The sequence below is a fragment of the Atractosteus spatula genome, chromosome 14 (genome assembly GCF_055471065.1).
Source record: "Atractosteus spatula isolate fAtrSpa1 chromosome 14, fAtrSpa1.hap1, whole genome shotgun sequence".
In the NCBI taxonomy this organism is placed as follows: Eukaryota; Metazoa; Chordata; class Actinopteri; order Semionotiformes; family Lepisosteidae; genus Atractosteus; species Atractosteus spatula.
In genome coordinates, this window is record NC_142719.1 from 41,651,915 (window position 1) to 41,678,815 (window position 26,901).

The window sequence follows — 26,901 nt, forward strand, 5'->3', positions numbered from 1 at the left end:
TTGTCATCCGTTCATGACAAAATAGTATGGCAAAGAACATGGATTAATGACTGCAGCACAGTTACATATATAAACACATTTAAAGAAAACATTTGTAATAGAAATGTAGCTGCCAAGCTAGAATTCCACATGAGAAGAGCTGGATATTTTCTTTTTCCTGAGCTTTTCAGCCTTCGGCTCCCCTTGTCAGAATGTGTGTACAGAGACTGCTGCATAACCAGATGGTTTGCACACGTCAGTACGACATGGCATTCATTTCACTTTAGAATCGACAACAAATATATATACATACATACGTTTTTAGTTTAATTTAAATCCTTAGTGATCAAACTGGAAGTGCTGTTGAAGGCTCTGATGTTAAGGTACTGTATTTAGATGCCTGGGAACATCTGTAAGTCTTTGGATGGGATGAACTTGGTTACTGCAGGCAATGAGCTTTGAGACACTGTCACATCAGTGGTCTGATGGAAATTCAGCTCCCTAGGGAATCTAGAGACCGACCTTAGAAACCTTTCATCAAAGACTACCTACATTCTAATTCAGCCTGGACACACAATGCATGAACCTCTACCAATGATTAATTCATCTGGCTGATGCTTTTATCCAAAGTGACTAACATCTGCGCCCATTTATACAACAGGGTGTTTAACTGGAACAATGTGGGCGAAGTACCTCGCTCAAGGGTACAACTGCAGTATCTCACCTGGGATTTTGAACCTACAACCTCCTAGTAACAAGTCCAGTCCAGCACTGCTGCTGATAATACATCTGGGAGCCTTGTAAAAGCCACTGGCACCAAGTGTCAGAATACCACTACCCCAATCTGCTGCCCTTAGCCCTGGGCTGAGCCCAGTGGATATTGCTCTGATTTCAACCAGATGAGAATATTGATTAACCCGTAATCATGGGGTCGTGACTTAAAGTTCCTATCAAAAGGCGGCTCAGGGATCAAAGGCCCTGGATGGAGGCAGATTTGCATGGAGCAGGGTGGAGGTGGGCAGCTCCTGTCGGGGTGGTGGGTGTCTCCTTCAATGCCTTCATCCGCATTTTAGAAAATGTGTCCAGGAGGGAAACATGGAACCAGTGTACGTGCTTGAGCTCACTCCTCCTGACAAGTGTGGGGTTCTGTCTCTTTTCCCAGGCATCTGGAGGACAATCAGATCAGTGTGATTGAGAGAGGAGCATTCCAGGATCTGAAGCAGCTGGAGAGATTGTGAGTATCCATGACCTGCTGCCCAGAAGTCTCGTTCCCGGGTTAACATCACCTTACCACGGCCGTGACAGAGCCTGAGACTGTCGCGAGGCCGAGCTGACACACCTGAGAACTCCTGGACTCCGCTCACCGGGAGTAGAAAGCGAGTAAAATTAGATCTGGGGGGCGATCTTTTCCCTGTAAAACACATCAGGGGAGGCATATCTGAGGGCATTAAAGTCATTTGGAGTTCATCGCCGTGTCAATAGAGTAGGCCAGTATTTATAAATTCCCAGGCGTTGTGATGAATCCAGCGAGCTCGGAGGTATGCTAGCTGACTAGAAGCAACTACAGTTTGTGCTACGACTAATATTTTTTAAAAAGGCCTGGATCAGGATATCAGGAAAGGAGATAGTATGGTTCAAAAAGACAATATTCATCACCGTGTGTCACTATCACTGGTCAAATACCTTGCTCCTCACCATTCTCATCATCTTTCAAATCTTGCAAGATTTCCTGCATTTTCAAGACATCCAATTCCTCTACGCACAAACGTGTTCACTCATCGTCCACAGCAGGGAATTACAGTGAAGGAAAAGCTCAGGAAATGGAGAGTAAACTACAGTAAAAGTACTGTACTATTCAGCACATTAAAGATTCAGGAAGGAGAAAGGCTCTGCTATCTGCGGCACCCATCAGGTCCCTGTGTGGGAACAGACGTGTTGAACTGCTCTGGTCCACCTGTCGGGAGTCAGCTTATGCATTCCAGGAGAGACAGAGCTCACGGCCTGCGCTTCCTGTGTCGAACGCTTTCCCGTCAGACAAGTCTTGATATAACCTGGGCGCTCTTGCTGGATTCCTCTTTGGCACACCAGTCTGGAATTTCGCAGGCCACCTCCCCAGCACTCTGTCTTCACTGGGCCTTTGTGGTGGAGGCACTGACTCGCGAACCCTGCCCTTCCCTACCCCTGACACCCCTGCGCTGTTGACTCGGAGCCAGACGTTACTCTGTGATGCCCCATGCTGTTCAAATCACAGCAGCAGACAGTTCTATTTGCCCTTCATTTTCTTAAGGGGCTGGGAAGGTGGCAGGGCAAGGTGGCCTGTTCCTGCACGCGCGTGTTTTCAGTGATTGGTGTCTTTATGCAGCACCCGGCTGTGTTAAAAGACCACGTGCTGGCACAATGGCAGCACACCTGCAACAAAACGCCAGGCCCAAAATGGAGCCGATACGAAGGCATCCATGTCCGGTAGTGTAACCTTACGCATGGTGCAGGACTGAAGGGAGATTACAGTGCAGAAACCCATACTGCAGGAGACGTGTGGGAAAACAGGAGGATTCTGTTGTGCTTTAAAGTACTAAACTTAAAACAAACAGGGAGCTAAAAACATCTGATTCAGACCACTGCTGCAGCCCACTTCTATACAGAAGGAAGGCCTCTCCGATGTCGTTAGCCACCGACACAGTGTTCCCCAGACTCCGGGGCACCGCGTACACAGTGCAAAGTCTCGGCTTCCGAAATCGTTGAGATTCTTGGATTTTGAGATCATGGCCCGCTCTAAAAAAATAGACTTTTGACGAGAAGTTTACGAGCCGTGCATGGGACTGCTCTGTTGAAGAAGAAGCGATGGAGTGGCTCCAAGGAGGGGCTGCCCTAAGGGAATACATTTCTTCACCAAACTTTGAACTGTTGCCAAACCCCCCTCTTTCTGCAGAATCCCATATTTATGGGATGCTGTGCCAGTGTTCGTTGGGGGAGGGGCAGTAGGGTAGGGGAACCTGCTGTATTGTGAAGTGAAGATTATAATGATCGTAGTCTAGCAGATAATCTTCTGGAAGGCCTGTACAGTTGCATGAAATGGATACTTGTATAGTGTTTTACGAGATGAAGAACAATAATGACTTTGCTAGATCTTCCTGCAGCTGATATGCAGTGTTATACTTAAACACAGCTTAAACATTTAAGCAGAGACTAGCACTAAGAAACTGGTGACTTGGGGAGGAAAAATATTCTCCTCTTGACCAGGATCCTCGGTTTTGTTTATTTTGTATTTCTGACAACATCCATTTAAAATTATGATTATCACTTCATTACTTAATTGGACAAACCTGATTAGTCAAAGTCTAAAATCCTACCAGCCCACAATTGCATACTCCCCATGGGAGAGAGAATCCTAATAACTGTTCCATGCAGCTGGACTGATGTCTAGTCTGTAGATAATGTGTGTGTGAGAGGGGAGGTACTTGAACAAGCCCACAGACTCCCTCACATACCTACCTCTCTGACCCACTGCTCCAGAGTGCCCTTTTGTTCAGATAATTCTGTGTTATGTGATAAATAAAAGTCCTTGAAAGACCCTTTTCTGTCAGATTTAAAAGCTCGTCAGGGCAATAATGGCCTTTAAAGACTTTATAAGCTGATAACCCCTTCCTGTCCTCCTAGGAAGTCTCGGAATCTCTGATAAGACAGAATGAGGATGTCGACCTTTGACCTTGCTTAGTTGAAAATCACTTGTCAAAGGCCAAAGCACTTCACATTTTTTCCTATTTTGATTTATTAAATCCCAGCCTTATTTTTCTTCAGGTTTCCTCCTTTCTCTTGAGCAAGAATACACTCATGCCCAGCCACCCACAGTCATGCCCACACATAGGAGCTGTAGAGAAACAATTCTGTTTTATTTATTAAGGTTTATTTTTTTAGGTTATGGTTGATATTTGTACAGGAAGTACTAATAAACTGTACTGGGACATAAGATAAGATTACTTTATTAGCCATATACAATTTCTTGCATTAGGAATTAATCTCTTCACATACCCCAGCTTGCTCTCCATGAGACACACAGACAGAGAAAGAAGTTTAATGTCAGAGCGCAGGGTCAGCCATTGTACAGCACCCCTTGAGCAGTTGGGGTTAAGGGCCTTGCTCAGGGGCCCAACAGAGTAGGATTCCTCTGCCGGCTGCAGGATTTGAACCAGCAACCTTCCAGCCACAGGCACAGATCCTGAGCCACAGAGCCACATAAGCAGCCAGACAGAAGCTGATTCCCAGGAGAAAATGGAGTTTGCTCTGTACCCTGATTTTTAACAATCAGATCATTTTTAACTCAGGACTCAGTGGACGGCCAAGGAAGAAGTGTGTGCACGCAGGGCTCAGTGCACAGAGGGTGTGACTCTTGTGACATCACCTCCTCGAACCCTAGACAGTGTGGAGCGGTCCAGTGGCAGGAGACCCCGTCTCACCGCTGTCTAGGGGGCAGGGCTGTGTCTGAGCCCGCAGGCTCCTGGTTCAGCACGGACGCCCAGGGCGGACGAGCCGTGAGGGTGTGCCTTGAAGTTTTCCCTTCCTCGTTGTCTAAGGACGTCCGCGTGCCTGTTCTGTACCGCCAGCGTCAGTCTCACCCCCTGTTTGTCCCTCTTGGTTCTCTCTCGCAGACGTCTGAATCGGAACAAGCTGACGGTCCTTCCAGAGCTACTGTTCCAGACCAACCCCAAACTGGGGCGGCTGTAAGTACTGCAGCTCTTTAATGTGACGTTTCGCCCATTTCTCTTCTCTGTGTTTCCTTTCCTTGGCCAGAGAATCTGAGCCTTTTGTTGACGTGTAAAACATTTTGTTTAGAAACAAGCTTGTTTTTTTTTTTCATCTTGCTTCCAGTTGGTTCGGATTGTTTGTCCTCTGTGCTTGATTGCTCTTCGGGTCTGGCTCCAAGCGTGCACGACGGAGGAGGTTGTATCGTTGAGATGGTTGTGCTCGATTCTATGCCATGAAGGTGAACCTGTTAGAGGGTTCTCTTTGCAAAAGAAATGCAGATGGTGGAGGTTATATTTTTCAAGAATGTTTTTCCCAGAACACTTTGAATTTGGAGCCAGATTACAGCATGGTTTGTATTCCCCGCTTTGGGAGTACACTAAATTTATTGCCCTCTGAGAGGGAAACTAGTGCAGGTTTGTTTTATGTGGAAATATGGATTAGGTTTACACGTGTTTATCTTAGGAGGAACCTTGGAAAAGCTGGTGAATATGGGGTCTTGGCAGATTTCTATTTCAAACATCTCTATTACATTTGAGAAATATTGCTATTTTGAAAGCCGTGGATTGAAAGAAAATAAACCGATTTTCAACGTGTAAGGAGGCAGTCTAATATGACTAATGCTAGCGATGTAATAACTTGTAGAGCTGCAATATATTAGTCTTTTTAGTAGAGGAATAATCTTAACTTGCACTGGTAGTTACACAGCTACAAGGATCCTTTGTATGTCTGTATAAAAAGGTGTTACTTTAAAATCTGCTACAATGAAGACGCTAGAATTTTCTCAGTAATAAGGAGTCGTAATTATTTTAAATGTTCTTCTTGAACTTTATTCTTCAAATTGTAGGAAAAGCTCCTTCCTGATTTAAATGAGCATATTTTCATCAGCAAGCTGTCAATTTGATAGATGAGGCATCTGATAGTAGATGAAATTAGAATGTAGGTACAGAAGAAAGTGAAATGTTTTCTTTTCCTCTAAACATTCCATAGCAAAATGTGTTATATATTAAATTAACATTGTGGGGGATATTGTTTTAATTTTATTAAGCCACAGAAATATTTTTATCGACAAATGTTCGCCAAGTCTTTGCAGAGTGTTAATGGAGGTTCTGCAATCCCTGTATGGGAACAAGTGTGGCTTATGAGGGGGTTCATAACCTTGTCGTCTCCCTCTTTGCGTGGTGTGGTGATGTTAACACGAAACAAATGGGTTTTACCCTTGACCCCGATATCAAAAACCCAAAGTTCAGTCAGCTGGGGAAAACATAAGAAGCTTGTCAAGAACAGACGGGATTATTCGATTGAAAGCAGCTTTCGGCGGCACTGTCAAGTATGGTGGATAACATTTTTCAGGGTCAGACCAAGGTAAATATGCATTAATATGGCACACATTAACTAAAGAACTGGGGGAAGAAAAATACCACAAGAAAGGAAGGCCTAGGACTTTTCCTGAAAAGACAGAGGACTGACGCGTGTCTAATGGAAATGTTAATGTCCAACGCAAAGGCAAGGCCTCTTAGCCTGCCTGGAAGCAGACTGGCATCAGCGCGTGTTGACAGAACTCCTTCGAGCCAATTTCCTCCTACCTGATCCTGCGGCTGTTTTTTTTAAAAAAAAGGGCTGCCCCTCGTTTTGAGACGGCGGGCCCCGTCCTTGTGCAGGGGGAACCCATCACCCCAGGGAGAGATGGCAGCTCCTGGTGGGACCCGCACAGCCGCTGTGCCGCGGAGCCGCGGAGCCGCGAGGCCGTGTGACGTGCTCTTGTTGTGGTTGGCGCCCTCCGCTCCCTCGAGTGCGGTTAGAGCTGCGCAGGCCCCGGATGGCGGTGCCTGCTGTTAATCGCAGTGCCTGTGTGGGGCAAGGAATCTGGCTGCTTTCTTCCTTTCATTTCTTCATCACTGAAAGGACTTACGTTCTTTTACTAGTATTCCCCCTGCAGGGCCGACGGCTAATGGAAAACAACTGAGCGTTTAAAAACAACCATAAAAAAACGCCTCATTTACTAATGACTACGTGCAAGCCCCTTCCACGCACGAACACGCGCCGTATCCTCAGGCCTGTCCTTGTGAGACGCCCATCTTGAAGGTTTTTGAGTGTGAACAGCGGCTTGCACTGTGCATCATCGGTGCATATGGCAGTGTGGTATCTGATTTGAAATCCTATTTTCTTGCTTTTTTAAAAAAAAAAAATCAACAATAATTTGTGTTATTTCCTTGCCCAATCTGGAATCTCCAACGGTGTTTCTCATCTCGTCTCGGCTCGCGGTAACGAACCCCGTGGCTGCACACGGGGGAGGGGGAGGAACTGCTGGCTGACTCCTCCCACCTGCCCGCCTTCGAGCCAATCGTCTTTTAATACGTCACAGTCAGCGCAGCCCCTGCACTGGAAATTGCCCGACTCCTGTTCAGCTCAAAAGAATTAGGTCTGTTGCGAGGCTATATCCTGGCTATTCTCTCTCGCTGCCCTTCAGTAGTGGTTGCGGACTGTTATTTCGCCTTTCCAGCTGTCTGTTTCAGTTTGGGGATCTCCCCTCTCTCCACACACCCCCTCCACCTCTTCCATCCAAAATCAAGTCCCAGTCTGTGATGGTCAGAACTTAATACAATGGAGAGTGAGCTGAATGTACCAGTATGGAGCCTTTGACACCTGTGACAGGAGTGTATGGAATCCCTTCCTCAAACTCAGATGGGTTGCGTTTCACTGTGTTAAAAGTGCTTTTGAAGCTGGCATGACAGACATGCTGCTTCGCCTGCCTGCTGGCCCGCCTGCCTGCAGCATCTGACTAATAGTTCAATATGTCCTGAACCCACACACCATCAGCCCCTGGCACAGAGCGCAGAGCGAGCGCTGGCGTAGTTCTCGAAGGAAGGAAGCCTCCCAGGGTGTAGCCAAATCCCTTCCAAAACAGGGCTGCTCTCCGCTGGCGAGAGGCTCTGTGATTCACTTTGAAGGCATATTTTGACCTTTTTACATAAACTAGCTGCAAGGGCTCCAGAAGGTCCCTGTGATGCAGCCAAAGGGGTAAAACAAATGCAAGACCCTTATAGGTAAGCACCAACTGAGGTTCTTTTTAAAGTCTTTAAAGGCAAAGGGATTAAAGCTTTGTTTATGTATTCGATACGGCAGTATACACTGCAGAGGATCGTCCTGGGATAGCAGGTCATCCAGGTTCTGTTACAGAACTCCAGACAATAGAAGCATTGACATTGTCAGTGTCAATCGAGATTAAACCTGACAAAAACCTGGGGTTCCTGGAATGGCAGGAGCGGCTTAGACCACTTTCACGGGGTCAGATCTGCGCTGTCTCATGAGTGAGAGTGGAGTAACACTCCCCTGCCATGTCTTTGATCTCCCTTTGGTCCAGAGCAGTTTGACTTCCGAGTCACCCATTCTGTTCCTCAGATGGCCATTCAACAGTGATCTGCTCTCTTATCATTTCTTATCACTTTCTCCAGAATGACTTACATTTATACCACCGGCCATCTTTCCTGGAGCGGCTCTGAACCCTTCGTTTGAGGGTTCAACGCTCGATTATGGGATTAAACCCATATTTCCAGTTCATTAATCAGCTCATCAGACTTTGTGGGAGGCGAGTGTGATGAGGTTAATAACTGGTGATTCAAAAGCAAGAAAATGAGAGTTTTCCAAAGCATTCATTCCTGATTATAATGGGTAGCACAGATGTGCAGTTAGGGTCATCAGTTGTACACTTGCCAACGAAGGTGTCTGCCTGCATCAGTGAACGGGGTGTTTTGGAGCTCTCTCATCTCATTTGATTTTTAGAGGATTTTGGTATAGAAGGAGCTAGTTACTGACGATAAACTTTTGCAGGTTTAAATATCACTCTCTTGGCACAGCTGTGCAACACACAGCACATCACAGTGTCCGCAACACTTTCTGTTCGGTGTGTGGGAGGCAAGAAAGACCGTCAGAAAAAGTCATGTTAAGACTTCAGAACAGAGGCCTGGAGTTTCCATGAATGGAAGAAGAAACCTTTACAGAAATATAAAGGCTATTCAAAGTCATTGTTGTTGTTTTTTTTCATTTTTCAACGTACTTGTCATTTAGACCTGATTTGAGAATGTTCTAGTAGGAAAGGGGGGATATGCAGCATAATTACCTCATTCGAAAGAGTTTTTAAAGTCTTTTGGAAATGAACATGTTGCCAATTGGAGAGAGCAGTAGGGAGGATGGCTGTAAATATTTTTAAAAAGGGGGACAAGGCAACATCAAGTGCAGCAGAGGCAAGAGAATGCGAAATTTTTTTAAAGAAAACACACTTTTAATATTGATAAACAAGACGGAGAATTAAATTGTTCATTTTGTGGATTTGGTTCAATTCCCAGTTTTCCGTGTGTAATTCGCGCGAGTGCACGGGAAAGTGAGAAGCTTCTGCAGTGCTTTGTGCTTCTCAGTTTATCGATAGATCTCCGGGAGAGAGAGAAAAAAATAAAAGGACATGATTTATTCCGCTGGTTAGCTGTCTGCCAGGCCAGGCGCGGCTTTGCGGGAACTGAAGTATGATTATTTACAGAAAGGATCAGACGAAACTACATGACAAATAAATCTCCTCACTTCTGCTGGGAGCACGGGGAGCTGCAGAGCCCAGTTTTCTTTTTAAAGCAGCGCGCTGGAGACAGACGAGGAGCGGCGGAGACGCAGCCCGCCTCCAGAGCACATGCATGGTAAACATTACACAGCGCCAGCCGTTCGGCTATTGTCGTAGCCGGCTCCCCTTGGACTCGCAGCACGCAGACTTGTGTACATACCTATATGTGCTGTGTATTGCATGCACGTGAAAAAAAAGAGTTGCTTTCAAGGGTCAGTAGCAGGTCTTTCGCAGTCTGTGATTTACTTTGTTTTGGCAAAGTCTGATTGTTACAAATTAACCCAGCAGTCCTTATCGACGAGGTAATTACATCCCCAGATGTTTGTGTATACTGAGCAATCTGCACAGCCCGGACACAGCATTCCCTGACAAGCGGTGGTTATGGTTTGGACTGCAACGCAGTTTTTCCTACGGTGAAGAAGTGAGAAGTAGTGTTTTCGCTCTGTGTGGCGTGGCATTGAACACAACAGCCACACTGCGCACAGAGATAGGTAGCAAAGTGATTCAGTTGCATTTCGCAGCTGCCATTGTAATTAATTATTTGCTATTGAAAGTGAACACCTGATTGGCTTCTTGCAGATATTTTTAAAGGTACCGGCTAGGATTGTGTCTATTTCCAAAGGGTGTCCTTTCCCTTGCTTGACATCAACACATTTTACAAATGCATTTTGAATGAAAGCTGTAAGACAAACACAAGTCTCTAGACTCATTAACATGACAGCTCTAGGTAACCTAAATCTCCCTTTTTTCATTTTTGCTTTAATAAGGCTTTATTCCTGTGTGGAATACTTTACCGGTATCAGAGTCTTAAAAAAACAAATGCTGGGATTTCATTATCAAAGACAAGTACCAAACAGGTATTTAGGACAGCACCAACAACCAGCCTTTATGATCTTTATTACTTTTAGAGAAAAAATGAATTAAAAATAACTAACTTCAAGGATTGTGGTTTTTGGAGAGTAGATCACAACCTAATTCTTATGTCGTCTTTGTCCATTCTTATGCATAGAAACATTCAATATGTAATGGATGAGCCGACTGAGTTTTTTATTTTGCTAAGGGTTTTGCGTGGTGTTAGGAAGCAGAGGAGTTCATTGCTTCGGGTGTGAGTTTGCAGATCTAAAATGTCTATTTTGAATGCCTGCTGCCTTTTAACTGCTTCTGTACAGACAAGTACTGTTAGACTAGTAGGTAGTTAGTAGTTAATTGGTCCAAAGATCTCATCCTGCCTTTCCTTTGAAGGAGACAAGATATCAACTTCAGCAGCATGGCTGAATAGCTTGTTCTATACTCCCACAATCCTTTGGGTACGGACGTGCCTCCTGTCCTTGGTTTTAAATTTCTGTCCGTGTAGTTTCCATATGTGCCCTCTTATTTGTGTTTCACTGTTCATTCTGAATAAATCCCCTGGGTGGATGTTCTTAGTGCCTTTGAGGATTGTGAATATTTGTATCGGGTCCCCTCACAGTCTTCTCTGTTCAAGATGAGAAAGGTTAAGTTCCTTGGGCCTGTCAGCGTAGGTCATTCCTTAAAGTCCAGGAGTGCATCTGGTTGCTCTTTTCTGGACTGATTCCTGAGCTGTAGGGCGCTATCTTTAACATGGCGACAAGACACCCTCAGCTTCCAGTGGAACGTATGATAACTTAAATTTAATCTTGAGCTAATTCCTCACCATTTCCCTAAGTCACTAAGTCAAAACACTATTCATCTAGATCAAGTTTCCACATCATACTGACAGCCTCTGCAACAGAACTTTGAAGCAGGGCTATCTGATGCGCTCTTGCTTATTCCTTTCGTAGATATGGTCTTGTAAAAAAACTGGATATCCACCAGAGCTAAGTTGTTAGCGTTGGTATCTGACCTCACTTCTAGCCTGGCTTATATGCAAACTGGTCACAAATGCTGCTGTGCACTAATTCTGTGATTGTTTAGTTCTCCTGGCTGTCTTCCACTGGGTAGCGCTGAGTCACTGTGGATTTGATAGGTGTTATATATAGATGGAGCCGATGGTTTCTTCCCAGGATTAATTATCTGATTACTCCTCACTCAAAATGCTGGGGGCCTTTCCTGATATCCGGCACTCCCGATCAAAGACACTGTGGAATGATCTTCCAATTTAAAGAAACGACTTTCAAACTGATTGTCACTGCCCGTGAGCCTGTGTGGGTACAAATAACCGTTTGGCAAAACGACTTGCAAAAAATGACCTCTGCTGTCCCAGACAATCGCATCGAAATTACAGTTTAATTAGTGCCGACTAAAGAGTCCCTCTGTTTTTCTCCCTGCCCGTCGGCCAGTCTGCACCTGAAAGCTGATCATATCTATCTCCTCTATCGGAGAAGGAAGAAGCCTAATGCTCAGTGTTGATTGAGGGCGACTGTAATTTGGGAAATAGTCTCGTCTATTATGTGCCTTAGTGTTTATCGCAGGTGGTTCCTATGGCGACCAGGGAGATGGTAATTGGATTCAAATGGGCTGAACTGCTTGCACATGTTCATAAAGGCCAGAGAAGGATGCTGGGCTTCTTTTTTTGTTTCTGGTTGGCTAATTGCGGAAGGTGGCTGATTGCTGTCTTGGCTGGAAGTGGCGTAGTTTCATTTGGCTTTTTTAATTGGTTGTGGCTCAACGACACTGTGGATGAGGTCAGCTCAATGGTTCAGAATCTGCCAAATTATTAACGCTGCCGGGTGTTTGCAGTGAAGTGTAGTGGTGTTCTGGAGAAGCACAGCTCTGAACTGTTCTTTAAACAGGCTGTAATATGACATACTCACAGGAATTCTTCTGGATAGATTCAGTAAATACTCTGTATATGTATATACTGCATATTACTGAACTTTTTACATTACATTCACGTTATTACCGTGATTTACAAACAGTCCATGGTGCAGTACTGTGTGGGATGCAAAAGTTTCATGCTTTATTTCTGGATACAATGCTGATTTTCTACTGTTTCTTCAAGCGGAACCCTGCCTGCCTGTTCTTACAGGACAGCAGAATGAAAGATCAGATGCTTTTCAATCAGTGAACAGAGAAGACCATGAACAGGGTTTATTCAAGTATACAGGATCCCTGAAGACGTTTGTAAAGTCAACCCAGTGGACATCTTCAGAATCAACAGTGAAACTCTGAATAGTGAAAAATAAAAATTAATGCATTTGGGAAGAAAAAAATCTAGATAGGCTGAATAGCCTCCTGTTGTTCATAACATTTCTTAAGATCGTAATTTGGGATGCTTCAGGGTGAAAAGTTCTATGAGAAACGCAATTTACTATTTTTATTATTTTATCAGGGGATCATATGGACCAAACTCTGCCCCACTTCCTTTAGACCAGCTTCAACCTCTTCCCTTGCCTTGTGTTCTTTCTGACTCCTGTCTCTTCATCGGGCTCTGTTGTGAATGATGCTTCAGCCCCACTAGTTGTAAATTCCAACCAATGGCAGGTTTCTGATTGCTAGTGGGTTCCTACATCTACTCAAAAGACAGTGCCCCAGCTTCATATTGTAAGCTGTGAACAGGGGCTGAAAGCTTTGATTTAAGCCAGGTCCAGCTGTGCTTACCTGGAATGTGTCACAAAAGGACACAGTGCATTGTGCTGGCGGTTAACAGCTTCCATGTTTAAGAATCTACGTGCTTAGAGACAAAACCTGGGCATTTAGCATATTCGTGTTTTGTTTCCATATGTATAGCAAATCCATCCATTTCTAACCACTTTATCCAACACAGAGTGACAGGGGAGCCAGAGCCCATCCCAGCAAGCAACGGCCACAAGGCAGGGTGTACCCTGGACTGGGCGCCAGTCCATCACAGGGCACACACAGACGCAGACACACACATGCATTCACACCAGGGCCGGTTTTCCCAGAAGCTAATGAACCTGCCACTATGCCTTGACTGTGGGAAGAAACCAGAGCACCCGGAGGAAACTCATGTGAGCAAGGGGAGAACATATAAACTCTACACAGACAGCACACCAGAAATTGAACCTACATCCCCAGGGTGCTAACCACTGCGTAAACATGCCGACCATATATTACATCATATATATTTTACACTTATATATAAAATAGTTACTAGGCAGAATTACAAATGCCTTGACATCACTGAAATGGAGTGAAAACGTTTATCATTCCAAAGAAATTCCGAAAATTCCAAAATAATTGCACTGAGTGGAGCTAGAGAAGTTCTTTGTGTTGTGTGAAGGCTGTCCTTGTCATCTCTGTGCACTGGCACTGTCAGCTAAGCTCTCTTTTCTCCCCAGGAGCGAACCGATGTCTACATCCATGTCCATTGAGTTGTGGGATAACATCTCTTCTAATTCATTTAGTGTGGAGGAGAGTGTGTGACAAAATAATCTTTTGTGTGAAACTGGAAAATTCTCCTCTGAGTGTTGGGCATCATGTCTCAGAGATGTGCTCACCCCTAAGTCAATGGCTGTGCTTACAGAGGGACTCTCCAGAAAGATGTGGTTGTTATTGGATTAGCACTTTGAATGTGTGTGCTTTCTTTTTAGGAATGAGCTACATGACAATGCTGTGCACTGTTAAGAAGAAAATAAAAGGGGAAAAGAGAGCTCATGCTTTGCAATCTCTGCACACAAAGTTAGTCGTCCCCCTCCCCATCCTTGCTTCCTTACTCTGTAGATGTTCCCCCGCTTGGGTGCTGGTCCTCCAGAGAGGCCTGGGCTCGGCTCTGTCTGGTCAGCACAGATCTAAAGATCATTCCTCACCTGATCCTGCTGGAGAGCCCCACTGCGACAGAGAGACAAAGAGGCACCGAGCTCCTGCTCCTGCAGTGGAGGGTGTGAAACACTTTTAGCTGTGGTCACACAAGCCTGCCTTATAGTTTTACGTTTGGCTGATCTCACGTGTTGCTTGCCCTGTCAAGTCTTTTTTTTTTTTTTTGGATCGTTCTGAAAAGAAAAGCTCATCTCTCTGGAAAAGAGCAGATGGAAGGAAAAAAAAGGCTTATCTTCTGCTCGTCTCATACGCAGACTTCAGTAAAGGACACAGGGCAGATGTTCGCCAAACGTCTCCTTTTGAAGAGTGCGGGAAGGATCGAGAGCTCTGTCTTATCGAGAGCCGTCCCTGTGCCGGGAAGAGAATTAGCAATGTGAGCGTTAGGAGAAATTCTTGTCTTTTAAAATCTGAGACACGTTCCAAAGCGTTGTCAAAATGAATGTAGTGCCGCAGGCTTTCGAAAGCTCCTTTATTCCCTTCATCCCTTACGGTTTCTTTCCCTTCTCAGACCCCGCTGCCAAAGTATTTAAAAAATGTGAGGGGTGACAGAGAACCAGCTTGAGTCAGATGAAGCAGACAAAACCAATTTGCGTCATGCACTCAATGGGAGAAAATCGTGATTAAAAAACATAGCCTGTCTTTTCAGGAACTCCAGAGGAACAAACAAAAAAAGAGATTTAACCTGCATGAAGCTTTGTCAACAGAAGCCTAAAGCAATAATCCACAAAATACAAACTGCAGAAGGAGATGTACCTCACTTCTAACTCAAGGACAATTGTAAAGGCCTCTGTGCTCTTTGACTGGCTTTGTATTAAGAAAGGCTCCACTCATCCTAGAAATATGATCATTTCTGGGTTTTATAGAAGGAAATGATGCCTTTTTTTCTTCCCACAGTTTATTTAAGAATACAGCCGGGGCTCTGAAGCTGAACTTTATTTTTGTCTTTTAATATAGCAAAGAAAAAAGGGGGAAAATCAGGAGGAGGGACCAAAGGGAATAAGGGAAACACATCTTCAGTGCCTTTCTGAGATGGATCCGTAGTGTTCGTGGGTTTTGTGTCTTATTAAAGCTTAATGTCATCACAAGCTGCTGAGATAATGAGAAAAAGACACAGTTTCAGGTCACGCAAATCAGAGGAGCTCATGTTGATTCTCTGTACCCACAACACCACACTCAAGCACCAAATCATCCTGCTTCCTATACTGGAACAGTCGCACCACATTGCATTTGGGGTAAAAACAGATACAAAGAAGTTTGTTGGCATCAGTTTGTTGCAACAGCCTCCAAAAAGCTGAGTTTAAGTCCAAATCTCTAGCACAGTGGGGAGCACCAGTGCTGGAAGAGGAGATGTAGGCCATAGGTAGCGCCTCACTGTTGTCAAAGGCTCAGCTAGTTCCAGCAAAGCCTTGCTGTGCCCATTTCCCTCACTCGATTGTGACTACAAATCACCGTCGTAACTCCTGTGTAGGCATTGTGGGTCATGTCCATTTCTGACCAACATGGATGTGAGGATCACGAAGTTCATGCACCTCCTTGATTTTTGTCCTTACGTGTGATATTTATATATAAATTGGGTCATATGTCTCTGGCCAAATGGCGATCAGCTCTAACAATTTGATTTTGTTCAACTTGTCGTGCCTTTAATGTTGTGAACGGGATTAAGTGAAATTTTGAGCAATTTGCTGTCAGGTGTCATGCATTTGGAATGACGTCCAACATCAGAAACACATGGTGCATGATTCAAGCCAGTCAGCCTGTTTGTTTTTTTTTTTAAGAACATTTTTTCAGCCCCGAAACTTCATCTTTGGACGTTCGGGAGCTTAACAATGACATGTGGCCTCTGATTTTTATTGGGTGCTGTGCGATGTTAAGTAGCTGTTCTGTAATGCTTGTGCTCAGCTGTCGTTTCCACCTCTGACTCCTGACAGGGTGTCTCTGACCTTGACATCTCACATGTCCGCCGACAGCCCTGCATAAATATTTATAAGTGAAACAAATCAAGAGAATAAATCTGTCTGTCTGTTTGTCTATTGGTGTAATCCTCACAGTGTTAAATAAAGCTGAGTTTGACATTAGTATTTGCAAAGGGTTTTTTCAGCTTCAGGAATATGTGGTTTTGAGTAGGCAGGTTTGAAAAGTCTAACTAGTTTGAAAGTAGGGGATGGTGTGTGGGCTTGAGTGCTGGGCTTTACTCAACTTTTCTGTGCTACAAAATAAAAACAAAAAGCTGGGGATTTATTGAGCATTCTTGCACTAGGCTTTTTTCTTTAATTAAGCATTTGTGAAAGACCATTCTGGGCTTCGGCGCCTCTGGATTCTTCAACAACAAACACCCTCGCTTGTTAGTTTTTTAAAGAAAAAAGGTTACAGGTCCCGGCTTCCCTTTTCACAGGGGTTATGTCATGTGTGGGTCGAGGTGGCTCAGCTCTCAGGGGCCGGGCCCATACGAGAACAGCGCTCTCTGGCCGCTGCCAGTGCTGCGACCTCTTTGGGAGAAAACAAACAGGCTCTTCTAATTAACCGCAACGCCTTATTACTGCGCGGAATAGAAAATACCGATGATGACACATGATTAAGCGCAGCCGTTAATGATTTGACTTTTCTTGCCAGGGCCTGCTCTTAGTTATAGTGTGGTGACTGGGGCTGTGTCGGCTGGCGCTGACACATCCTCGGCCGACAGCCCCATAGTTCCACCGATACCAGAGGTGCCCCTACTTTCCCCTGAGCGAGCTCGCCGCTGAACATGACCTCTGTACGTCCGAACAGATGGGTTCGAGCCCACGAGGCTAGCACTGGTTTTCCATACCGGGAAAGGGAACAGCAGGGCCACGGCCCAGGTGTTTGGACACTAAGGAAAACTGTATGGAAGCAAATCGAAAACCAAGAAGGTGAGGAGCTTCTCTGCGGGGAAGGGTTGTGGGAGTGGGCCACGAGCTAGCCAGCCCCTGTGGCAGAAACAGACACCTTGGCTTCCCTCAAGAAGTAGCTGGACGAGGTCCTTGGATCGTATTTGCTACTAACCCCCCCCCCCCCCCCCCCAACGGGCTCGATGGGCAGAATGGCCCCCTCTCGTCTGTAGCCTTTCTGATGTTCTTGTGTTCACTAACAGGGGAACCTGAGCAGTCTCTCATGAGGAAGTTTTTAACGAGCTGTCAGCAGAGCAGTTGACAGCTCCCGGGAAAAAGTGACAGCTGGGTTTCCCAAAATGCAGACAGAAGCACTAATCGGGGATCATTTCATCTTGGTCTTTTTTTTTTGCATCAGCTCCCTGGGGAGTAAAGAGGAAAAGGAACAAGAAGTCTAAAAATCCTTCCTTGACTTCCAGAACCAATCTGGGAGATCCCCGCTTGTCCTCGAGCCAGTCAGTTCAATTTGTCTCAGTCGGGGGGGATCTCCAGTCGTTTCACTCCTTGATTTTGTAGTTCCTGAAGGAAAGCGGGCTGGAAGAAGGGAGGTCTTGGAGAAGGCGGAGTGGCGATGGCAGCAAGAGGGAATAATAAGATCTGAGGGAAGTTTGGAATACAGCTTGATGACATCACAGCATCTGCCGACACCAAAGGAGAAGGGGGTCTTAGGAGGCGTCTTGCTTGTGTTGACTCAGAGAGTTCGAAAACCACACTGGGCAGACGCCAGGCTTAGTGGAGATAAACAAGTCAAATTATATGGTGTAATGCCTTGGATTCTGAACATAGTTGAGCAAAATGCTTTCTGATTCTAATTATGACATTCATTAACGCCGAGATTTCTGGAACAGTACGTTTAACCCCTTCCATTAGTTCCAGGGGTCAGGGAACAACAGAAAAGTTGGGTGCGTTCTGCTGCACCAAGGCATTTTGATGCACTTTTGCTGTTTTCTTTTTTTGGCTGACTTCTTCTTTGCTGCTCCTTTTGATCTGGGTTGCAGTGCTGGAGCAATGTGCACCATTTTCCTGCCTGCTGCGGTCTGCTGGCCCGGGTAACGTGGGATTAGAGCTGACACAAACGTGCCCCGGATATGCGTGGAGCCTTTTCCAGCTGATTTAACTTTCCCAGTCTTTCCCAGTTGTTTCCATAAACATTACCCCCTCGATTGTTTAAAAGCAAAAGTATCTGCTTTCAGATGAAAACTAACAACATCCTTTCAAAATCTAAATATTATAGCTAGTGCATACTCTGCCATAATAATGCAAACTTTGTGTGGGCAACATGTGGGGTTTTGAAGGAAGTATAGAAGGAGACGAGGAAAATTGTGGGAAACGATACAGAGTTTAAAAAGCCTTAATGGACTTCAGCTTTCTTAACAGCGTAGCTACTAACTTTCCTACGGCTTTTGAACACTGTGTCTGCAATGGATATTAAACTCTTATCTGTTGTCCCTGTTTGGCTTTTCAGTCTGTGGGAATGATCCTGCATCATGCACAGGGTTTATACTGTAAAGCAGAAGATCCTACAGCTAGGATAGGCCCAGGAGTACTTTATTTTTCTGAGGGAAGTAATGTATGCTGAACCATCTATAGCCGATAAAGAAAACCAGGTGAGCAAGAGAGCTCTTACTAATTTCAGATTGTTAAAAGATTCTATTTTAAAAGGTTCTCAAACCCATGAGACTTTTTTGTTGCCCCAGATTTATTAACCAGCATTTATAAAGAATAAACATTCCTCTTTCTTCCAATTGTCTTCCTGAAGTATCCTTCCATGATTATGGTTATATACTTGTAATCTGGATTTTTCTAAAATCCTCTTAATCCCTCATGTTTCACAATCCATAACAAGCGTTCCTCATGTGCACATTCCAATAAACACAGCTCCGTGGACTGCTAACGGTTTGTTTATTTTTTCACAACACATGGCGCAACATGGCATCGAGCACAGAGATTTTGATTAATCAGTTGTACACTCTGAATAAATAAGCAGTTTGTCTGGCTTTCAAGAATGTCAGATATTTCTGCAAACCAAATAACTTCAGGCGATTCCACAGCATTGAGCATCTTAAACACTGTCACCACAGGGAAGCAGAAAGACTTTCTGAGGCATGAATGTCAACATTGTTGAAGACTGCTTTTCTGTTTTGTTGCTTGTTTTAACATTTTCTAGCGGCAGTAGAATGTCGGATACTCTATGTATATGTTTCAGTTAGCGTTTTTGAAAAGGGCCCTCCCTTTTCCATCTGAGAGACTTTTCAACGACTTGTTGAGCCTTTATGGCATCTCCTTCTTTGAGTCCTGAAACTCAGGGAAACACATGTAAAAGGCCGACTTTATCCAGAGTGTGGAGGGGCTCGGGCAGTTACAAATGCGACTGAGATAAGGCATACTTTATTAGTTTTTAAACATGCAGTGGTTATATTAGAACTCATTTTAGGATACTGGGTGCCAGTGGTTTTGTCTGCAGCTGAGTGTATTTGAGAGCCTGGTTATATTGAAGAGCAGGAGGTGAATGCTCTGAGCCAGAACACCCTCTCCTGATCTCAGTCCTTTGAAAATGGATCGAACTTGTGGACCCTATTTTCCTACATAATTCAAGGCAGTCCTGCCACTAGGCTGAAAATACCTGAAAACCTTGTGGAACACGATATCATCCTTTCAATGTTTATTTTGTACTGCATTTTGTATGGTAACAGTCAAACACATCATTAGGTGCCAGTTCCTATTATTTTTCCTGGTGACTATATATGTACACCATATGCTGTATGTACGTGTATAAAGTTAAAAAAAATGCTTGAAAACTTTGTCAAGTGTTAAATGGGCATGTAGTTCAGGTCTGTAATCTTTTATTTAGGTTGTTGCTGTGTGACAGCAATCCACTATATAAACCATCATCGCCTGATCTGTTTTAACTCTTTTGAAAAGTTTGATTAGTAGATGCCAACTTAAGCTAAACCTTACAGGCTCCCGAGCCTCTGGTTCCTGGCCTGTTTTGCATGCCAGTCGATGTGGTGAGGGCTTCAATTAAATACCTTGTTTGCATATTTAACCTCAGCCCTCACATCCACTATTCATACTGCCATGAGATGCACTGCACTGCTCTGAAGTTTCCATGTGGCCTTTTCTTCTGCAGTCCCTTAGACAGGCCGGCAAGTTCTCAGTTAACAAGCATCATGGCTGTACAGAGCGCCGTCTGCACGAGATGTAGGACCCAATTAAAGGACTTGCCTGTGGGAACAATGGTCATTGTATTGGACTGCGGGGCAAATACAGGGCACACACATATGGGCAACGAGCATGGTGAGGCAATGTTTTCACAGGAGTTTTCAATTGGCAGTCACTGGTCTGACTCATAACACATGAACTGCCTTAATGCTTTGAAATTTCACATTTCAAATTTTGCATCTTGATATTTTAATAGTTGTAACTCACTGGATATTATGTAACTTTGTATAATTTAGCTCCTAAGTATGCTGTATAACCAGAGAGCTCTCTGGCCCACACCACCAGCGAATGACTGCTTATATACACAGTTAACTTGGACAATGAAGGCCAGAGCAAAAATAATCCTGAACAGACCTTGAATAATTCTCAAAGCACAGATGGAAACTGTCTTTTGAATATCGCTATGTAAACATTCTTTGTTTGATAGACCTTTCAATACACAGGTGAAGCCAAATGTTGTTGGCTAGCTAAATTCACACAGTAAAGAAGTCAATATAAGGAGAAGACTGCTTTGAAGAGTGAATAAAGAGTAGGGTTATGCTGCCAAAAGGGAAACAGAATGAATTCCATTTCTAAACTGGAACTTCTTGAAAAAAGATGTTCTGCTTTCAAACAAAATCATTATTCCAGCTTCCTAAAATAATTTTAAAGGCGGGAAGGTTGCGTACCATTAAAAGCTTTGCTTTATAACACTCTGGGAAAACTATAGTGAAGAAATATTCATAAACAGGCTAGCTGTATACGGAGGTGGCTTTGCCGTGCTGTGTGACGCTGGCAGAATGCAGCTGTCGCTCCTTCCTTGGGAGACTTTGAGAAGAATGGAGATCGTGGATCGTGGCTTGCAAAAGGAAACTGACCAGCCCACAGCAATTTCCAGTCCTGACAGCGTGCGCTTTTTGTATAAGCTGTTGAAATCTGGTCCAAAATGGATTTCCAGATAGGCTGCACAGCGTTAACTGCAAAATAATCCTCAGCATGTTGTTGAGTTGGAAGGCGAAGGTCAGGTTGGAGAGGATTCCATTTCATGTGAGAGCGGCGAGTCTGTGTGGGGCAGACAGTCGGGGCGAGAGTGGTGCCCCGAGCTGGCGTCTGTGCTCGCGCGCGCTGTCTTCAGATCTCGCCCTGGGTGGTACGAGGGGCTGTAGCGTCAGGCTGCAGGCTGAGCTGACTGCGAGCTGGCGATCCCGAAAGCTGGGTTAAGAAAACGGGAAAATGACTGCTGCTTCCCAAAATAAAAAGTGTAATAAAATGTGGGGGTGGTTGTGGGTGGGGGGGGGTGGTGTTTGGTGGGAGCCGCGGAGGGCTGATCCCCTCGGCCCCTTTCCTCTGGGACGCTCCGTCTCTCAGCCTCTTGGCTGCTCCGGACTCCATCTCCTTCCCAGCCAAACCTATCTCCGCTGACATTTGTTTCCAATCAGAAACTGCAGTACCTTTTTTTTCCAGTTCAGAAAACTGCAATAACAGCGTTAACCTTGTGTACATCCAGCCCCCTGCCCGCCACGGGCACAGTTAGGATTCCATGTTGGACACAAACCTCCATGAGCCGTTCTGATGAGCCCTGGTTTCAGGTCAGAGGAGGCCTGTGTCCATGGTGGCTGTGTGTCTCACCCCCTGCTCTTTGTCAATAGGGTCCCTGTGCTGTTAACTGTGAAGAGCTGACCTGCCTTGTGACAGTGACTGTGACTGTGGCTCCTCAGTTTCTGAAGGGGGTGGACACTGACATTCTGGACACAGAGCTGCTTTGGAGAGTCTGCGCTGAGGGGCCACTTAGGGTTGAATTTAGCCCCAGCAGCAGCACGGTGGAGCGCTCTGAGCTACTCCTTTAGGTTCTGCAAGCCAGCTGTTGCTACTGTTGCCCTGACCTGCGCCTGGTAACCTGCCGGTGTTCCGTGTGGCCCCATATAAAGAGTTGCTGTGACTAAAGCTGCCTGTGTTTCTGCTTCTCACAGAGTAACTCTCGAAGCAGATTACTTAAATTCATCTCATCTCCAACCGGCTGGAGCAAAACTGTGTGACTAAGACCCTGTGGTAAAGCAGAGTCATTCGAACGCTGAGCACCGAGAGCAAGTTTGACTCTATGAAACTGAATATGCTCAATTAATTTCCTTCTAGACTGAAAATGTCAAAAAGGATTAATCTGGGCACACTCTGAGGTTCCTTACAAAAGTCATGGCTACAAACTATGTCATTTTCCTTTCATAATATATAATTTTCTTTATAACAAACCATCATATTAAAGAATTGTTCTTTTTTCTTGAAATCCCTCAAATACTTCCTTATGTTCCAGCAATATTCTTAGAAGTACTGAAGTAGAACATTTGTTTACTTATCTTATAGAAGAACACCAGAAAAAGGCTGTGCTCTCTGTTTCTCTAGTTCCTCTAAGAAATCATAATCATATCCCTTTACCTTCAGGGCAAAGGATCCCCTCCACTGACCAAAAGCAATTGTAAATGTTTATTGGTATAAATAGAGCATGAGGATGTGGGTTTTGTAAAGAGTGATTAAAAAATGTTGCTTTGCTTAAGCAAAAAAAGGAGCAATTATCCATATACACATGGATAATAGGGTAAAAAATAAAAATAGGGTGAAAAATACTGTGTGCTGGATCATCCTTTACAATTGCTGACTTTGCATGTTTCATAGAGCAGGCCCTTCCATTGGACAGCCTGATATAGAGTCCTTATCGTGATGCTGCAAGCTGTGAAAACTTGAGCTGTGTGCTCGGGTTCCCTGGTGCTGCAGCCTATGGGTCCAGCAGAACGCCAGCGAATGCCGAAGGCTCACCTCATTGCACTGTCTCTGCATTAGCTGGTTGCTTTTGGATTTAAAGTGTGTGAATCTGAGAGCCGTGCGAATTTGAGAAAGGACAACGCTTTTTTTGTTGCCTTGAAGTGGCGGGCAAGCTGGGCTGGGGAGCTGAAGTTGTGGTGAGTCAATAACAAGGCCGGTCTGTCCTCATTCGGCACTGCGTGTGTGTGCGTTCAGCGTGGTAGGCTGGTGCTCGGAGGCTCGGGATCGGTGCGGGCCTCATGGGCTGAGATGGGCGGCTGTACTTGCCAAGGGATTTTTTTTCTTTTTTCCCCTGCACTAATAACAGCTCTTTGGAGTACTAAATGGTTGGGTTTGCATTGAAAAGGCAAGGCTGCGGTCCAGTTGCAGACTCTCAGGCATAAGGCTTAATGTGCACTTAGCCATGCATTTTCAATCTGCTTTGTGCACACAAGCACGGTGCTTGGCAGAGGCCGGGCTTCCTTTCCTGCCAGGGGAGCTGCTGTGTAGAGGAATGGCTGGAGGAGGCGTACAAGCCCTCAGAGAGTGGGCACGGAAATGAAAGTCACACATATGGCCCAGACAGGACACACGCAGTGCAAGACGCACTCGCCCGCCCTCCGCTTCCTCGTTCGCTGCAGAGTACCTCGAGGCAGCGTGCATTGCCAAAAACGCACACTGTCTGCTCGGTGGTGTCAGAGGCACACTGACATACCACACAACACCTGTGACTGGCTCATCAGGGCCAATTCTGCTCGCTAGGCCATTAAGGATCACTAGCAGAGAACCTAACATTGTTCTGAAGTTATTATTTTTGCAGATTTGAGGTCATGCTTGCTATTTGCAAGAAAATGCCTGGAGGAAAAACGCCAAGGAGGGTTCAGAGGAGCAAAACACACATAAAAGAGCTGGAACTACTGTGGCAAATGTCTGGCACTCTGAACCGGACCAAGTCAAGAGTTCCCAAAGACTTCTGCCCAGGAGACACCTTTTCAGTTCTTACAAGAAGATTCCGCTGTTTACTAAAACTGCTGTAAAACACAATGGAAATGTGCACATCCTGTTACTAATGTTCATTATGAAAACTGTACTGCAGCGCAACTAATCCCTGGCAAATTGATTTAAGGCCTATCAGCTGATGAAAGAAAAACAGATTAGCAAGTGAAAGCAATAGCTTGCTGGATTTGTTTGGTCTTGGACTGTCTCTGCGGACCCCCAAAGATCCTCAGACCCCAGTTTCCCGTCACTGTAAAATACACTAAACATCTTGAAAATAGGTGGTATAAAGCCAAATTATTCTGCAGCAAAGCAGCAATTTAACACATTTCTATTTTTTTCTGAAATGTGTGAGATATCAATCGTGGGAGGAGGGAGGGGGGAGGGAGGGTTTAAGGAAGGGGCTGTTAATTATGACAAAATTAGAAAAACATTTGTCTTCGTCAGAGTGCCTGCTACATCCCACATGTGCCCCTTCTGTCTGCTATGGAAACTCTCGCACAGGTTTTTCTATACACTGTTAAATCCCATGACTCACCGAGCTGGTTTTTACATAAAGAGAAATCATTGATTGCTCTTTAATATGTGCATTGCTGGACTTCTTTCTGTGCCCTGTTTGCCACCTGTTCCCAATCACTCTGAAGGAATTCTTCAAGAGGACACAGGAGATGCTCTAATATCTTCTGGCTGCGGTATCTCTGCAGTCATCTCTGCAGGCCTGTTCCATGTGATCACTTTTCCCAGTACCTCCCAGTTCAACATGCACAGCATCTGTTTTTCCCAGGGTACCTGTCAGCATTCCCTGGTAGTTTTACAAGGACAGTGCAGGGATGTGCTTTGTCCATAAGATGCGGGATGAATGAAAAAAAAGAATAAAGATTCTCCCACCCAGAGCTGTTATTGTTGGAGTGCTTTGCCAGCATTGCCTGTTGGGAAACTTCCCAAACCCCCCACTGAATGTTTCCTGCTTTTGAGTTGATTTTTTCCCCTCTCAAAACCTATAGCTGGGACTATAGGCAGCCTAACTGTCTGAAGCCAACAATAATAAAAACAAGCTGTTCTGTGTTGTTATGGAGAGTTATTGGATTCCTGCTGTGGGTTTTTTATTTGACTTTGCTGAACCCTGGGATCTGCAGAAGCCTTGCTTGTCTGACAGCAATGCCCCCCTGCAAAAAAAGGCCACCTTTATTTTTCTCCGGCCCTCGTTAGAGAGGGAGCCGAGGGAACAACGCCGGAGACCAGAAAATTGACTGTTCCAGTGGTCATTAAAGCACAGGCAGACATGGCTGGTCAGCCCAGTAAATGGAGTGTTTCTCTGTTGATTGAAGGTATAAAATGACTTTGGACCACGCTAGTGAGGCCACTTGAGCTCTCCAAGTTTAACGAGCTTGAATGTTTCTTCTCTACGGCTGATTACAATTTATATTCCTTGTCCACTCTCAGATTCTCATGAGCTATATGTGCCTTTCACCCAGGATACAGCAGGAAGAACTGTGCTCCAAGGATTCAGAGTCAGGTGTTGTCATTCTAATTTCAAAAGCAAATGGGAGAGGTTATACATGCCTGTGTGGAGTTCATGGATTCTATCCTCATGAGCCGCCTACACGAATACAAGTCTGATGCAGTCATCTTCGAGATGTCAGCTTTCCCACTGAACAGTGGGGGCTGAGCTGGTGGGGGCTGTCTAAGGGGCGCTACATTTCAGCTGCTGTGAAACCCACCTTTTGTTCTGACATGGATGTGATTGGACTGCCTGTAGTTTCCATCAAGACACACTTACGGTGAGGTGGAAATTTCACATTCGTATGCATTTTCTATCATCTCACCTTCAGTCTCTTTAAATTACTCGAATCCTTTTAACAAGTGTTTGCCGTGCTTAAGACTCTAAGGGCTGAAGTTAGCAGGTGTGTTTGTAGTGCTAACGATCTTCCTAGGTAAGAGGTAGGTGTTGAGTCAGATGTGCAGTATTGAAAGCTTAAGCACTCTGCATGAGAGAAAGGTTATCCTCCTAGGCTCTAGAAAGGCAAATTCATCAAGCAGAAAGAAGGAGAAGGGAAGAGTGTTTTGTCCCTCATTGCCTTTTGTGTTGAGGTATGAGTTATGAATGATAGATCCAGTGCATCTTCCCAGACAAGACAAGCTCTCGCTATTAGGGTTTCTGTTTACAACACTGGCTGCTCACCCAATATAGAACTGGCTCTTTGCTCATCTGCCACCTTCGCTACCTGCTGGGTTGCAGATAAGATTTAATCAAAGAATTCTGCACATTTCCAAGTTGGTTGTGAACTGAAAGGTTCTCATGTAAGGATGACTTGTAAAACTCTTTTCCCCAGTACAAAGTTTTCACCATAATTTCTTGCTTCTAGTGAACTCCAACTCATTTCCCCATTCTATTCACATAAACACGGTATTTAAAAACATGATCTGATTTTTCTTTTTTGAATCTGAGTTTTCTCTTGCTACTTGTGTAACTTTGATGTTCTTTTTTGCCGCTGCTTTCAGAATGTGTAGAGTGAATGTTTCCTGGGAGGAAAGAAGTAAATTGAAATTGATTCGTTGTACAAGGAAAGGTTGCAGATAAATAGGTTTTGTTGAATGGGCGTTGGGCAGATATTGTCATTCCTGGATGCGGCAATTCATTCTGTAACAGTAATAAGAAAAGCTTTCTCTTGAGTGGAATAGAAGCACAATTTCAGTATTCATGAATGCACAGAAATACAGTATACACAAAGCATACTGAGTGACCAATAATGAGATTCAAGCGACCCGCGGTCTACAGCTGATGTTAAAAGGAAATTTGAAAAAATGAAATAACCAGCAGAAAACAGATCTGAGCTGAAACCAAAGGATCCATACTTGCCGGCTGAATCTTAAAAGGGTATTCCTTCGGCAATGGGAAGCGAGGCATTTCTGGAATGTCAGAGCCAGAGCCCCTGTGAT

At 44.8% G+C, this 26,901-nt stretch overlaps 1 protein-coding gene across 1 annotated transcript in view; it reads left to right on the top strand.

Moving 5' to 3' along the window:
* slit3 (slit homolog 3 (Drosophila)) overlaps window positions 1–26,901 on the top strand; it is a 185,023-nt gene that overhangs the window by 18,719 nt on the left and 139,403 nt on the right. The window contains exons 3-4 of the mRNA XM_088932324.1: window positions 1,142–1,213; window positions 4,626–4,697. Coding sequence (XP_088788450.1) covers window positions 1,142–1,213; window positions 4,626–4,697 — 144 coding nt within the window. The remainder of the gene's footprint in view (window positions 1–1,141; window positions 1,214–4,625; window positions 4,698–26,901) is intronic.